The 16068-nt window shown below is 30.1% G+C and overlaps 1 protein-coding gene across 1 annotated transcript; it reads right to left on the reverse strand.

Annotated features, from left to right (window-relative positions):
* Positions 1-2132: 2132 nt before the first annotated feature.
* Positions 2133-11419, reverse strand: LOC112679408 (tubulin glycylase 3A-like). The gene is made up of 3 exons (XM_025549197.1): positions 11128-11419; positions 10583-10932; positions 2133-3443 (listed from the first exon to the last, which is right to left on the reverse strand). Exons 1-3 carry the CDS (start codon positions 11417-11419, stop codon positions 2133-2135), a joined length of 1953 nt encoding a protein of 650 aa, XP_025404982.1.
* Positions 11420-16068: the final 4649 nt, after the last annotated feature.

A 16068-nucleotide genomic window follows, 5' to 3' on the forward strand; every position in this document is an offset into this window, starting at 1 on the left:
TGAATTACTATAATTAAATTATAAGGAAGGCAACCTTTTGTAAAAATATCATTTGGTCAGTAAAGCGAGGTGGGAGTCAATAATTAAATTTTTTTTTACAAATTACCATGGCTTGCGTTTAAAATAGCATAGTATTCTGCATATGATACAGAATTGTTGAGATAATTAAATGCACAAACCTTTGATATTATATAGACTCAGGGCATGCTCAATGAAATGAAATATTACCAAATAGAAGCATAATTAAATATGCAACATACAGTAGAAAACTTGTCTACTGGACCAAAATATTATTATTTGCCATTATTTAACTTAACTCACTCTTATTGTGCTGATCGTTTATACTATTGAAGAAATAAAAAAATGATTGCATTGTAGTTCATTCAGAAATTATGGTTCAGTAATATTGAAATTTCTAATATTGTTGTCCACCTTGGTTATAGCATTGATTATAGAATAGATCTATTCTATAATCAATGGTTGTAGTATCAGTTATATGATATCGAAACCTATCAGTAGTAAAAATAGCTTAGATTATATACAATGGATAGAATCATCGCATATCACACCTATAGAATGAGTTGAAGTCTTAGAGTAATATTACTCTATGGTTGAAGTCAACATAACTATAGGACCGGTGACATCTGCGCATGCGCACATGCTTATCAAATGTCAATCTGTTTTTCGGCTTAAAATTGAATTTAGGCATCACTAATTCTAAATTTACGAAACATTGTTATTGATCATCATTTTGACGTAGCAAATACAATATAATTAATTATATTATTATAATAATGCAATTTGAAACTTAACAAACACTTATACTTAATAGTTAATCGTTATCTTGTTCAATAATCAATTAATTAATATTTGCACCAAAAATTATTGAAAAGATGCCATGAGCATGCGTATATCACTGTGGTCCTACTGTTATGTTGGCTTCACAAATTATTTGTATGACTCCATCCATTGTATATAATCTAAAAAAAAATAGAAATATACAGTTTGATCAGATTAAAAAAAAAATATTTACCTAAATTTTTGGTTAGTGGGTAAATACCCGGCAAATACCCAAAATATTTACCTACCCATTGGGTATTTACCCACGGCACATCAATACCCATGCCCTTCCATAGACACGTCACTGCATAGTTTAATAAACGATACTGTGACCAACAGAAAATAATAAAATGATAACTTGGGACCGGAAGTTTATACACTATTAACACTATTATATACTATTATATACACTATTAACTACCAAAATATGTATGCACTTAAAAATCCTGATAAAATTCCATTTTACGAAAATATTGAAAAATGTATTAATAGATTAATTGGTAAATTAAAAATGCAGGTAGTTAAAGGTAGGTGTATTGCTAATCGAGTTATAAAATGGGTGTTGAACTATATGAAACAAAATATATCTTTGTTTTAAACGATATTTAACATCTCAAAAAAATTATACTATATACTATTAATATTATTATATTAATTTTATTAATTATACTAAATAACTAATGATATCCCAACAAAAACCCTCCGTCAACTCACGCTAAGCGAAAAAAACTTAAAGATAAATGCTATAAAATTTGTGATATAAAGTGGAATCTAAATAAACGGTCTGTGTAAAATGTATACATAAATAATTAATACAAATTCAATAAAAATTGATTATTTATATTTATTTATTATTTGAATTATTTTAACTAAAATTAGTGTAAATTTAATTTACTTGTCTAGAATATTCAGTCTTAAATGTTTAGCCAAGTATTAAATATTATGTAATAAAAAATGCAGATCCCATTAAAATAAATAAATACAATTCCAGCCAAGTAAATTAATTGGGATTAATTTTAGTTAAAATAATTCATATAATAAATAAATATAAATAACCGATTTTTATTAAATTTGGATTAATTATTTATATATATATATATATATATATTTTACACATTAGACCATTAGTTTTAATTCCACCTTACATCACACATTTTATAGCATTTACCTTTTAAGTTTTTTTCACTTGGTGTTTTTTACACGGAGCTGACAGAGTATTTTTGTTAGGATTATACTGACACAATAACAACATGAAATTGTATGCATAAGCTTACAAAGCTCCTTGGTAAATTTTAGTGCAGATGCTCTTTAATGCAATATTTTTTAATTATGTCCAAGTTTAACTTCATTTCATCCAAAGCACGGAAATAACTTTCCGATAATTCTGGTTTGATTTTCCTCCCATCAAACATACGTTCAAATTGCTTTAATTGAATTTGGTCATTTTCGAAATCGACTTCCGAATCGTTTTCAGAACCGTCGTCCGAATGCGCAACACTACGGTCGGAATCTTCGGATGGAAAACTTTCAATGTAATCATAATTGTTTCCACAGTTGTTGTATTTCGATTTCTTAGGGACCGAGGTTACGACGAACGCGCACGGCTCGTACTCTTTTCTCGGTATCGAGCCCACATGGAGCAATTCGAATTTTCCGATTTGATTTTTGGACGCGCGTTTTTTGCAAACAATCATGTTGGCCATGTTCTTCGCTATATCGCTCTCGGTGCGTTGCATCGAGAACTTGAACGAGTGCGTGGGGGTCGGGTCGGACCTGATGTTGATCAACCACGGCTGTAGATCGTTTCCCACTACGAACGTGGCTTGGAAAAGCTCGAAGCAATTGGGACGCAGATTGAGAACGGTACCTGCGTTCGCGGTAGCCGTAACGGCCGACACGATCGACGATCTGATCCTCGAGCTGACGGCCACGACGCCGCGGCCGCCGCCCGCCATGGTGTTGAACCTGTGCTTCAGCCGTTGCACACCGACCGTACACGTTGTCGAGTGTATCCGGTCGAGCTTCTGCATCAGATGAGCGTTGGGCGAGTACCTGTGTCCGTTCAGGTCCAGCGAGAATTCGTACACGCTTGTTTGCATGCAGCACGTCTGATACAGCCAAACGGACAGACAGCCGTCGAGAGTGGAAATTACCAGCCACGCGTGCAACATAAACTTGTGGCCGTCATTCAGCAGGGGCGTCTCGATGTACTTCTGCACAACGTAATCGTCGCTGCCGCTGTTCAGCGCGGGGCAGTGCTTCAAAGCGTCCTCCACGTCGTTGAACAGAATTGAGCCGCTCGTCGCGGGCCGTTTGTTTTTCAGTATCCAAATGTTCTTGTACCCGTCGATCTTCACCGTCTGCGGTCTCAAACCGTTCATCTCCTCCACCAAGTCTCGGGTAGTCGTTTTCAAATAGCGCAACTCTGCGTAGTCTGACTTCGACACGGCGAAATTACGTTTTCCGTTGACGATCTTTCGGTAATTGTGGAAAAAAGTTTTCCATTCGGTCGAATTTGCGCCCCTAATGAAATCCATTAGCTTCCCGTCGGTTATGTATGCACTGCATTTTTCCACGGCGAAACGAAGTGCCGAAAGAGGAACCTGCAGCAGTGCGTAAGGTTGAAATCATGAGATTCGAATTATATATACACCTCAGCAGACAAGACTTACAATATGCGTTTGGAACTCGAAAAAGCAAATGAAAACCAATATCGAATATAGAAATAAAAAATTCTCTTTTATGCATATATTATGTGTTATTAAAAATTCCGGTTGTATTAAAAGATAACATTTTCGCATACATAGGATTGTTTGTATTTCAAGGTGAACAAACTTAAAAAATAATTCGTATTATAATAGATTGGACAAGATAAAAGAATATCGAGGAAAATAATATGATATCGGTGGTGCTGTATGTGATTATTAAAGCTCGGATTTTTATGTAAAAAATATTGTTGAATATGCGCATTTATACACAAAAATATTAAAAAATATGTAAACAAAATTTATATTCTAAGCTAAAAAATTCATTAGATTCTGAATTAACAAAAAAAAAAAAAAAATATTATGATAATTTTGAAACAAAACCAATTCTAAGTTAAAATACAGAGTGATTTTTTTATCGTGAACCAGTTAATTTCCCTGGAAGTATTAGGAATTTTAAAATAATTTATTATTTCAGACTTATTCTGAACACTTGCAGTATCAAGGGCGTATTTGCGTTGAGGCTATGGGAGAGGGGGCAAAATTAATTTTTCTTCAATACAAACTTAAAAATAATTTACAGTTCATTACAAAGGCTTACCCAAGGGGGGAGGGGGGGGGGGGGGTTCGGATACGGACCCCCATCGAAATTTACTATTTACTCAATGGTTTAATAGTTAATAGTATATGGTGCATTATAATTTCTCATTATCTTCAAAGTTTATAGATTATATAATATACCTAAAATGTGTAAACCATGTTTAATTTATACTGCTTTTTAAATATTATTTATTATTGTTAGTTAATGTAATGTAATATATTTTTTTACAACATTTTATTACCAAATAAAAATTGATTTAAAATTATAGTACCTACCTACTATAGTAAATCTTTGTGAAGAATATGTGTGATGTGTGTATAATAATTGTGACTATTATTATAGTTATTAACAGCAATTTGTTGGTATTGAATTAAACTATAATTATAATTAGAGAATAGATAAAATAAAAATGTTGGACCCCCTAAAAATTCCTATGTACGCCTCTGGTCCATTACCTACAGCTTATGTTTGTGTTGTTTATTCGAGTGAATAAATAAAAATACAAGTACTAAATTAAATTAAATATTTATTTAATAAATATATTTAAAACCTACTACACATAAAATGAATATTAATAATAAAAACACAAATAGTCTGAATCCTGTATAAAAAAAACAACAAATAATCATAGTAGTAATAGTACTTATTAATTATTTTTTAAAAACTTCAAAAAACAATAAAAATAGGTAACTTAATTTAAGTTTATAGAAAATTCAAATTTCTTTTTTTCATTTTGGCAAATTTGTTAATTATTTTATCAATAGGTACTATAATATTTTTATACACATGCAGCAAATCCAAACTTGTTTGTCAATGCTAACCTATTCTTGATCTCAACCATGTTTTCAATTTACAAAAATATATTTTTGGCCATTATTTGCAAGTTAAAAAATATGGGAATAAATATTGTCAGTTGTTATGATTATTATTTGGGTTAGGGGCTTCTAACTCTATAAAGTACATAGATATGCATGCATTTGTGCACAACAAAAAATACCAGATATTATGTTGTAAAAAAAAATTAGACGAATAAAATTATTAAGGACTTATATAGCTCTAATAAATACAAAAATATACAATATACATAAATGCATCAAAAAATGACTAACTAGTAAATATATGGTAAAAAAAGTGTTACTTTAAATTACTTTATATTATCTGATAAATACATCGGTTATGGTTATAAATGTACGTCCCTGAACTTGGCCCAGCCACTTACCAATTAGTGTACAAAATCTGTATCAACAGTTAGCAAATTATTAGCAAATGATAGCAAATTGTTCATTTTTTTTTTTTACAATCAATTTAAGTTTGGGTTGACCAAGCTCATGTAGCTCACCCACTTTACGTTATCAGCACGAAATCCATGCCAAAAGTTAGCAAATAGTTAGCAAATGATAGCAAATTGATTTTCAGAGTTAGCAAAACATTATAACTTACCTAAAAAACGTTATTCATATGGGTGGGCCAAGTTCAGGTAGCCAATCTTACACTCACTTTACGGTATAAATTTTAAAATTAACCGTGTTAGTACTAACAAAACCTAACCTACACTAACCAATAAAAACAACATTGGGATTAAGGGTGAATTAGCTATTATTTCTACCGATAGGTACTATTTATTATACACTGTACATTGGGGTTAGTGATTTCTTAATTTGGTAAGATTAACTAACTTTTGTAGAGCCACAACTAAGGAATTGGGGCTCTCGGTGCAAGTCATATTATGGGGGGGGGCTCCTATTTTTGATTTGAGTTTAACAATCATACCATAAAGGTTTGGGGGCCTCCTTAAACTTATACATGAGAGCTTTTGGGGTTGCAATGCATTCCCTGCACCACCGCTAAGTGCGAAACTGAAATCTTGCCTAAAACAATCGTATGACACTATGAAAGTAGAATTGGGTTAATTGAGGTCTCAGTATTTTTCCGAAGAGAATAAGCATTTCAAATTATTCTTTTACCGATTTTATATTTTTTTTTTTTGGGGAAATATCAGGTACCACAAATCAGCATATATACTCATTTCTGCGAGAGAAAGGTACGGTTTCGCGCAGGTTAGGCGATAGCCGACGATATCACTTACCAGTTGTACATCGTGCTCAAATAATAATAACCTTTTTTAACCATCCATACACAATCAATTATCAAATAATAATATAATTTACAATAATAGCATTATTAATTATAATTAGTTTTTATAATATTAAAAGTTAAAACATCGAATACGAAAAAAAAAAAAATACAAAATATACTATAAAACACTATAACGTCAAAATTAAAGCACAATATCAACGCTCTGTATGTCTCGAGTAAACAAACAACTATATTCGGCACAAGTTAAGATCATGACCATTTGCGTATTAACCTAACATGAACTTGGCATATAAATCATATAATCCATATAAATAACGTTTTTTAGGTAAGTTATAATGATTTGCTAACTTTGAAAATCAATTTGCTATCATTTGCTAACTATTTGCTAACCTTTGGCATGCATTTTGTGCTGATAACGTAAAGTGGGTAGGCTACATGAACTTGGCCCACCCAAACATAAATTGATTGTAAAGAAAAAATGAACAATTTGCTAACTCTGAAAATCAATTTGCTATCATTTGCTAACAATTTGCTAACTGTAGATACAGATTTTGTACATTAATTGGTAAGTGGGTGGGGCAAGTTCAGGGACGTTTATAAATGTCTATAATCGTAGCAATATCCGTGGAAGATAATACCACTATTCGTTCCACAACCAAAAATGTTATGATATAAGAAGATAAACAAAAATTGATACCCGTGACCTTATTGACATATTATATTATTGAATGTATTATCATATTATAATGATAAACTAGTAATTTATATTCTTAATTATTTATACATTATATTTTTTAAAATAAAACAATGGATTATATTAAAAAAAAAATACGAGACATGTGTGGGCGAATGCCCCCCTTCGCACCCCCCTCAAATACACCCTTGTGCAGTATTACTTACCAAAAACTAAAATTTAATTAATGTGTATACACATATATTCTTAACTGTAGTTATTCAATTTTTTTATACACATTATTCACATTAGGGTGTGTCAAGACACACCCCGTAGAGCCACCTATGAATACATATGTATTTATTTAATATAATTTATATTTCTATATTGGATTGATGAGTTATAACTAGTAAATTACAAATTAAATATTTTTTTTTAAAACGATATGGTGTATCTTAATTACTATAGTAAATGATTAGATTAAACAGATAAAATTTTTTCATTTTAAAATAAATTAAACCAACAATTTCTATGTATTTAGAAAAATAATTCATAAATAGTGATGAACTGAAGAACTTGTTTCAAAAACCAGATATTATAGTAGAAATTACAAGGAGAATATTATGTGGGCTGGACATGCTTGGAGGAAAGAGGGTTATTTTATTAAGATGGTTATTAAAGAAAATCCGATTGGGAAAAGACCGTTAGGAAGATCGCGTTTACGATGGGAGGATCGTATCAAAAATGATGTTAAGGCAGTAGAACCAAATATACAGTGGAGAAAAGTTGCAGAAGATAGAGAAAGATGGCGGCAAATTTGTTTGCAGGGATGGTCTTGAAGGCTGTAACTCACAAGAAAAAGAAGAATTCATAAATAATGAAGATATAAATGTATAGGACATAGTATGAACTTGGATTTGGGGTATAGAGCTAAGACTAAAGTAGGTAAGAGTCTATTCACACTTTTTTTTTTTTTAATTATACATTTTTACAATGCCCCTCCCATTTAAGGTTTTCTTTTCATTAAAAATAAATAATTACAAATCAATCTATGTATACTAAAAAAAAAATAATAGTATAGGTAAGTTATTTTGATTACACAAACTAAGTGTCATGACAAATAACCTACATCAGACTGGTATTACAATGTTTTGTGCATCAAGGAAGTGAATTCTGTATTTTTAATCTGATGCAGGGTTATAGGCCTAGAACCCGTTGTACATCGTGCCTACCCGACTTTCTGTTTATAATTATAAGGTATCCTGGGATATATTTTTTTGTATAATGTATGATTAACATTTTATATTAAAACTGTCTTGTGCGTGAATAGACCAAATAATGGACATTAATTCTATACTAAACTATCAAAGGCAATAAACACATTAGTTATTAATAATTTTACTAGAACATGAAAAAATTTCCGTAATGTAAATTTTTGTAGGATTTGGGTAAGGTCATACCTAATAAAAAAATATTAACACTTAACATATCCACTACCCTAGATAAATTAATAAAAATTAAATGAACATTGAACATAATTTACATTATCTACTCTAGAGTACAACATATTTTTAGGTCTATGCATGTTTTAAAAAATTATTCATTTTTGTACTTATTTTTGAAATTATGTTAATTTTTAATTAATATTTTATGATATAAAAATATTTTAATATTGCATGAAAATGACACTCATATTAAAAAAAAAATTTAAATTGCCAATTTAGATTAACAAAAACTCCATAGCCCTACTTATGGTATTTACTAATAACTTAACCTAATTATTTAAACATACAATTGAGATTAACGATTAATGTGATCATTAACAATTTTTACAAATGTAAAATTAGTTAGTTAGTTTTGATGCTGTACTGTTTTTTTTATCAGAATGCAACTAAAAAAAAACCATTAAATTATTTATAGAATTGATGTATTCTATACAAAAAAAAATATATACATACTTATTAACAATGGTGGGCATTAACTTGTTAAAAAGTTAAAAAGTTAATTTTTTTAAACTTTTTAACTTAACTAGTTATTTTTGTTTTTAACTTATTAACTTATTCAGTTAATTTTTTTATTGCTGTAACTTAGCTTTTTACAGTTAATTATCATTATTGTACAGTTAAGTTAATTTTTTCATCATGCGGAACCATCAAACAAAACTTATTCTTTCGATTTTGGTAATTTATTTTTCTAATATAATAACATAATATACTCAATTCATAATAATCAAATTATATTTTAATCTATATATACTATAGTAAATAGTAATAATTAATATTCTATCTATTGTATAGACTTGCTATTTTCACGAGTTCTATTTAATGATCTATTCGGTATTGAATAATACAATTTTTGTTTAGTCTAACTCTATAGTGTAGTTCTAAAAACAGGTTTAAAAATAAATAGCATAGTCTTTTAAAAGTGTAAAGTTAAAATTGGATATTAATAACACAGGTACCTGCTGGTAAATACGATAATTCCAATGCATAAAACAAAAAGTCGTCCGAGATATTTATAAATTATAATTTATATTTCAGTATTCTGCGTATTCGTTATAAATAAAAGTATAACATATGATACTAGAAAAATTAACTTTTTTTTAAACTGAGTTAAGTAAATTTTATTTTCTATCTTAATTTTTAACTTATTGAGTTACTCTTTTTTTTGTTAACTTTTAACTTTAACTGAAGGCAATTTAATTGAATTAACTTAACTAACCACAGTTAATTATTTTCATTAACTTGCCCATCTTTGCTTAATAAGTTATCAGGTGAGATGTACTATGCTGACACTAACCAAAATAACAAGTAGTAAAATGTTGTAAAAATATATTACATATTACATTAATTAACAATAATAAATAATATTAAAAAAGCAATATAAATTAAACATGGTTTATATATTATAGGTATATTATAGGTATAATCTATAAACTTTGAAGATAATGAGAAATTAAAATACACTATGTACTCTTTACTATTAAACCATTGAATATGTAGAAATTTCAATGGGAGTCCGTACCCAACCATCCCCCCCTTGGTACACCCCTGTAATGAACTGTAAATTATTTTTAAATTTGTATTGAAGAAAAATTAGTTTCGCCCCCCCCCCCTTCTGTGGCCACAACTCAAATACGCCCTTGATACTTTAAGTGTTCAGAATAAGTCTGAAATAATAATTACATGTATTTTTTATCAATCGTTATTTTACATCATTAACGAAGCCTTTATTTTTAGAATTTAAATCATAACACGATCTATACGTACGTGTTTATACCCTCCCCTTTATATTTTTAAAAAATGACAGGGCACAGTCAAATGTCACTCTGGGTCCACCTATGTATGTATTTGTATGATTAACAACTAATAAACGTTAAAATAAATTAACAAATTATACAACATATTTTCTTGAATATAAAACAAAAAGCATAATAAGTATAAACTATAAAGTATTGGTTTTTCCAAATTGACAATTTTTAATATCTCTGTATATTTACTCCATAACACAGAATTGATTCAGAGATAAATATGACATATTTCACATAAAAAAGATAAATATATCTATTTCCTAAATTATTAATGGGTGAATTGTAGAAAAATATGTATTTGCATAAAAATCCGGCCCTGTTGATTATAGGCGGAAAATCGTTTGATAAACCCTCACCTTGCCACTTTCCTTGCATTTCACGATTTTGTCGGCAAACATCCGTAGTAGCGATACACATGCAGTTAGCGCAAAGTCCTCCATGAAGCCACTATCGACAGTCGTGTTCTTATACGTTCGCGGATGATAACCGTCGTACTCGGGTTTGCCGACCATTCCGTGTCCGCACAACTTGATTTCAGGGCACCCATTCCTCGGAAACCGATTAACCACTACCCACGGTTTCAATGTCGACCATGGCACCTTACCAGAATATACGTCGTTTGTCCAAATCAGTCCGGCATCGTGTTTCTCGGCCATCGTCCTGGCAAGATTTACGTTCGGATACAGTGACCCTAATGTTTTATTGGCTGTAACAAAAATATTATCTAATTTTGTAACGTTTGTATATAATATAGAGTTTCGTGTTGGATCTTGGTGAAAGTTCATTAAGTCAATATGAAGCCGCATCGACTATTTGAACTTAAGTGGTTTATTATTTTTTTTTTGGCCAGTGTTGATAGTCCATGGACAAATTTAGCGAACCAGGTACAAGGATTACTTACTGTATTTCGAATTGGGTACGTTTGTTTTCAACATCCAGCCATGGTTGCAAAGCGTTTTGAAAAATTCTATCGGGATCACAGACAAAGCAATTACGATTCTCCTTTCCTCGACAGCCTTATAGACGGTACCTAAATTAAGGTCTTGAGTTGGATAAGGATCGTAATTTCGAACTGATTTACAGGCGCTCTTGTGACCATGATTACCGTGGTCGTCTTCGTTCATAGGTTTCGCGGACATCAACTTGCTGTTCACGGTCAACTTATCATTTTTGATTGAACATTTTCCGGACATTTTTCTTGTTTAGATATAAAGCATGTAAATTTATTTTCTATTAAATTTCGTGTCTAGGTGTTGTGTCTTGTGTTTTAAATTTTAAAATTACCACTAAACAACCTACATCGTTATTTATGGTACGTAATGCCATGGAAACGAATAAATTATATTTTTTAATATATAAATCTATATATATATATATATATATAAATGGAGCTAAAAATCTATAACATTTCATCAATTGAGAACAGCTGGGCCGATTTGGCTCAATTTTTTTTAATTGTTCGTAATTGCAAGAAGGTTTTTACGAAAAAAAAAATTTGGAAAAGTGCTATTGTTTAATAAATCATAGTTCAATTTAATAAGTTTTGATCCAATCGATAACTGCGCAATTGAAAATTAATTGTTAAAAAACTATTAATTTTATTTTTGGTATTAAATGACGGGTATTGCATAAATATTAAACAACAAAATCCCGCAACAGGTGCCAAAACAAACAAGAAAGTTAGTTCGAAAAAATATTATGCATATCGGTTGATGATTAGACGCGATCAGGACAACGTTATTCTATGATGTCATAAGCTTTGTCAACAATTCATAGTCGACATGTATGTAAAGATAGAGAGCGAATGATTTCGATACTTGCGATTCAATCAAAAAAAGTCACATGCAGAAGATTCTCAAAACAATTGTTAGATATCGATGATAGGAAAGTTACTACAAATGAAACGGGATGTATAAAATTACCGACCGATTTCTGCACAATAATTGATTAGCAAAATGCTCTCATTGACCAGATATTTCCCAATGTACACAGACAATACATAAATCATAAGTGGCTGGCAGAAAAAGTAATTTTAACAGCAAAAAATGGGGACGTTAACGAATTGAATCTCAAGATACAACATTTGTTATCAGGATAGTTGGTGTCATACAAATATATTGATACAGTTTGCGATGCTAATGAAGCTGTAAATTGTCCAACAGAGTTTTTAAACTCATTGGATTTACCAGACAAGCCACCGCATAATTTACAACTGAAGGTTGGATCTTCGGTTATTTTGCTTCGTAATTTGAACGCACCACGGTTGTGCAACGGCACGCGATTGGTCATTAAAAAATTAATGAAAAATTTTATCGAAGTCATCATTTTAAAGGGCAAATTCCGAGGTGAAAATATATTACTACCACAAATGTGCCAATACAATTTGAATGCCTTTAATTTCCAATTAAATTGGCATTTGCAATGATATCAATAAGTCTCAAGACGTGCTTTCAAACCATCCAGTTTGTTTGTGTTGGCGAAAGGTGGGATAAAAAAAATATTTTACACTCTGTTGCATTAAGGGATTGATATTGTTTTTTACTAATATTCTCATAACTAGCTATATATATAATTTTAAAGGATCAATTTTAATAAATTATTAAAAAAATAAATATTTGATGTTTTTTCATTTCTATATTCCATCACTGTTCAAGGCACTTCATACCTCTTCCACTTATATACCACATCCTTACCCACCTATATTATATTAGTTTTTTTTTCTAGCAAAATTATCTCTAGAACAAATTTATATGACAAAACAACGTTTGTCGGATCAGCTAGTAATATATAAAAATATAATAATTTTTAATTAAGATGTTTAGTCTTTAATACGTTTTAGTTTTATAAGTTTATCTTACAGACAGGCGCATATAAACGTATATAAGCTTCGATATACATATCATTATAGGCGGATATAGGGAGGGAAGGAGCTTAGGCCCCCCCAAATATTTGAATAGCCCCTCCAAAATCAAAACTTTGTTAGAAATTTTATTCGTTGTTTTTATAATTATCTGTTCTATTTTTTAAAAATCATAAAATAAGAAATAATAAAAAACTATTTACAATAGCATTAACAATACCAATTATTTCATCTACTTGCGAAAGAAGTTTCAGTACAATGAAAAAAAATAAAAACTTGGCTAAGGACATCGTTTGTTCAAGATAAGTTCAGCGATCTTTCAATACTATATACCTATTGAAAAAGATATATCAAATATATAAAAAGCGATGATATTTTGAATATTTTTGCTGATATTAATAGTTATTTGTCATTAAAATAAAATATTAATTATTTTTAAATATGCATTATTTATTATGCGGGTTATTTTACATTGAATTATTATAGCCTATCAGAAATTCAACCAAATGTCCGCCTATGATCATCATGTGTGTTTTGGTTATTGTAAAACAAGTGTATATTAGTCGTTTCACTCAGAATCTAAAACAATTGTAAATTGTTGTCATGGTTATTTTGTTGAAATGTGTCAAATTTCATCGGATTGTATTTTTTTTTTTTTAGACAAAAAACAGTGCGATAACCAACGTTAGTAAAAAATAAAAATCCTTACCATGGTATTTATAGAGGAAAAAATCATGATTCTCTTAATTACTACAATTTTTTTTGTTTATTCTACATTATTATACTTTTATTTCTATATTATTCAATATATCGTATGATCGGATTTCAAGTGGTGTCGCATTAATAATTCGTAACAAAATATAATATCAAGATCAATGGTGGACCAAGAATGGTGTTTAGGGGTGCTAAGCAACGGTGCTCTGGCACGGCTCCCCAACTGATTTTAGTACCCTTTTAATTAAATCCTTTAGAAATATATATGAATTAATTTAAAGATATATTTTCTAAAAAAAAATAGAAAAATAAATTTGTAAAATAAACGAACGTAGTTAAGAAAATGGTAAATTACAAAAAATTATAACATAATTTGTATTTTAAGAAAGTATTGTGAAATATTTATTTATTTACTTTGGTAATAGGAACTAAGCACCCCCTAGTTTTTTTTATCTCGGTATTGGTGAGTTGTGGCCCAAACCCTAAATAATGTACGAGTTGCGGCCCTGGTTTGTAAGAGATACGTACGAGTTGCGGCCCATACAATTATCTATATATTACATATATAATATATACTATACATAGTACATGTATATAAACATCACAATATATATTTATTAATACTACGTATTTTCTAATACTGTAGTATATTATTAATATTTGTCATTTCAAGAATATAAATAAAAAAAAATATTCGTAAATTAATAAGACGGTATAGTAATTTCATTTTTTAGCTATTGTTTTGGTTAAAATAATAATAATAAAAAGAAAATGTGTGAAAAAATAAGCTAATTAATTTAATAATATTTTGCGTTTCTAGAATATAATATATAATTAAAATAATATATAATAATTATAAATTATTATGTATATATATTATATTATTACCATAGATAATACAATAAAACGATCCATATTATATAAAGATATAACTTGCCATATGTATCGAACAATTCGTTTATCGTTATTCGTTTATCACTAAATGTTAGTGGCGTAGCCAAAGGGGGCTAAGGGGGCTATAGCCTCCCCCGTGGGCCGTGTTTATATGTATAATGTATCTTGATTATTTAATAGAATCAATGCTCGTTTTAATCAAAGGCATATTGATGTTATGCCACTTAAAGGACTTATTCTGGCCAATTTAAATATGTATGACGATAAAAATATTATAAAAGCTGCTAAAATATATGTCCAAGATCTCCATGATGATACCTCATCTACAATCAGAGCTAACTTGTTCATAAGGATGCAACAATGGAGTCAAAATACTATTCCAAAACCGAATTCTGCTCTTGATTCACTCTCTCATCACACCAATCTTCGACCTAACATTAAAATACTTTTACAATTATTCCCCACGTTACCAGTTACCTCTTTCACTCCGGAAAGAACGTTTTCAGCACTTAATCGCTTAAACATTTTTTTAAGAAGCACCATGTCGGAAAACAGACTGAATGGGTTAGCTATGGCTAGTATAAATAAAAAAGAGCAATTCGATGAAAGTGAAATAATAACTGAATTTGCCAGAAATCCGCCTAAGAGAATGCAGCTGTCAGAGTGAAGCAAGTGACTGAACACTGAAACCAAAATTATTATTATTATTATAAACTATATATTAATAAATATTTTTAAAACTATACTAAAATGCTTGAATTACTTTTAGAAACTTGGTGATAGATGGTGGGGGAGGGGGGGGTTAAGGGTGAATTCTCATATCCTCTTTTACCTTACTTATCCAAAAAAAGTGGTTAGCCCCCCCCCCCCATTTAAAAATTCTGGCTACGCCACTGCTAAATGTGTATAGCCAACACCGCATCGTACATATAGTTACTAGCCAATAGGTACATACATAGGTAATGATAATTATTCGGGCCGTAACTCACCTATAGTTAAAATATTGTCGGGCCGCAACTAATTTGCGGCTAAAATATTATCGGACCGGAATTCACCGGTCTCCAACACCGGAAACAACACGCCGGGTCGCAACTCACTCACACCCTTTTATCTGAATCCGCCACTGATCAAGATATTCAACCTTTGCAAACATTGAACGCAATAGCAATAACGCTATAAATCAGTGGTGCCCAACCTGCGGGCCACATGTGGCCCGCAAAGGTATTCTATGTGGCCCATTACGAATTTTTAAAAATAAAAAAAATTTTAAAAATGTATGAAAAAATTTTTAAATTATTTATTTTCATATATTATTTTTATTTAAATTTATGAATTCGTATAAATAATTATTCCAAAAAATACAATTATGTATAC

The sequence above is a fragment of the Sipha flava genome, unplaced genomic scaffold (assembly GCF_003268045.1).
Source record: "Sipha flava isolate LNK unplaced genomic scaffold, YSA_version1 134_pilon_pilon, whole genome shotgun sequence".
NCBI classification, from domain to species: Eukaryota; Metazoa; Arthropoda; class Insecta; order Hemiptera; family Aphididae; genus Sipha; species Sipha flava.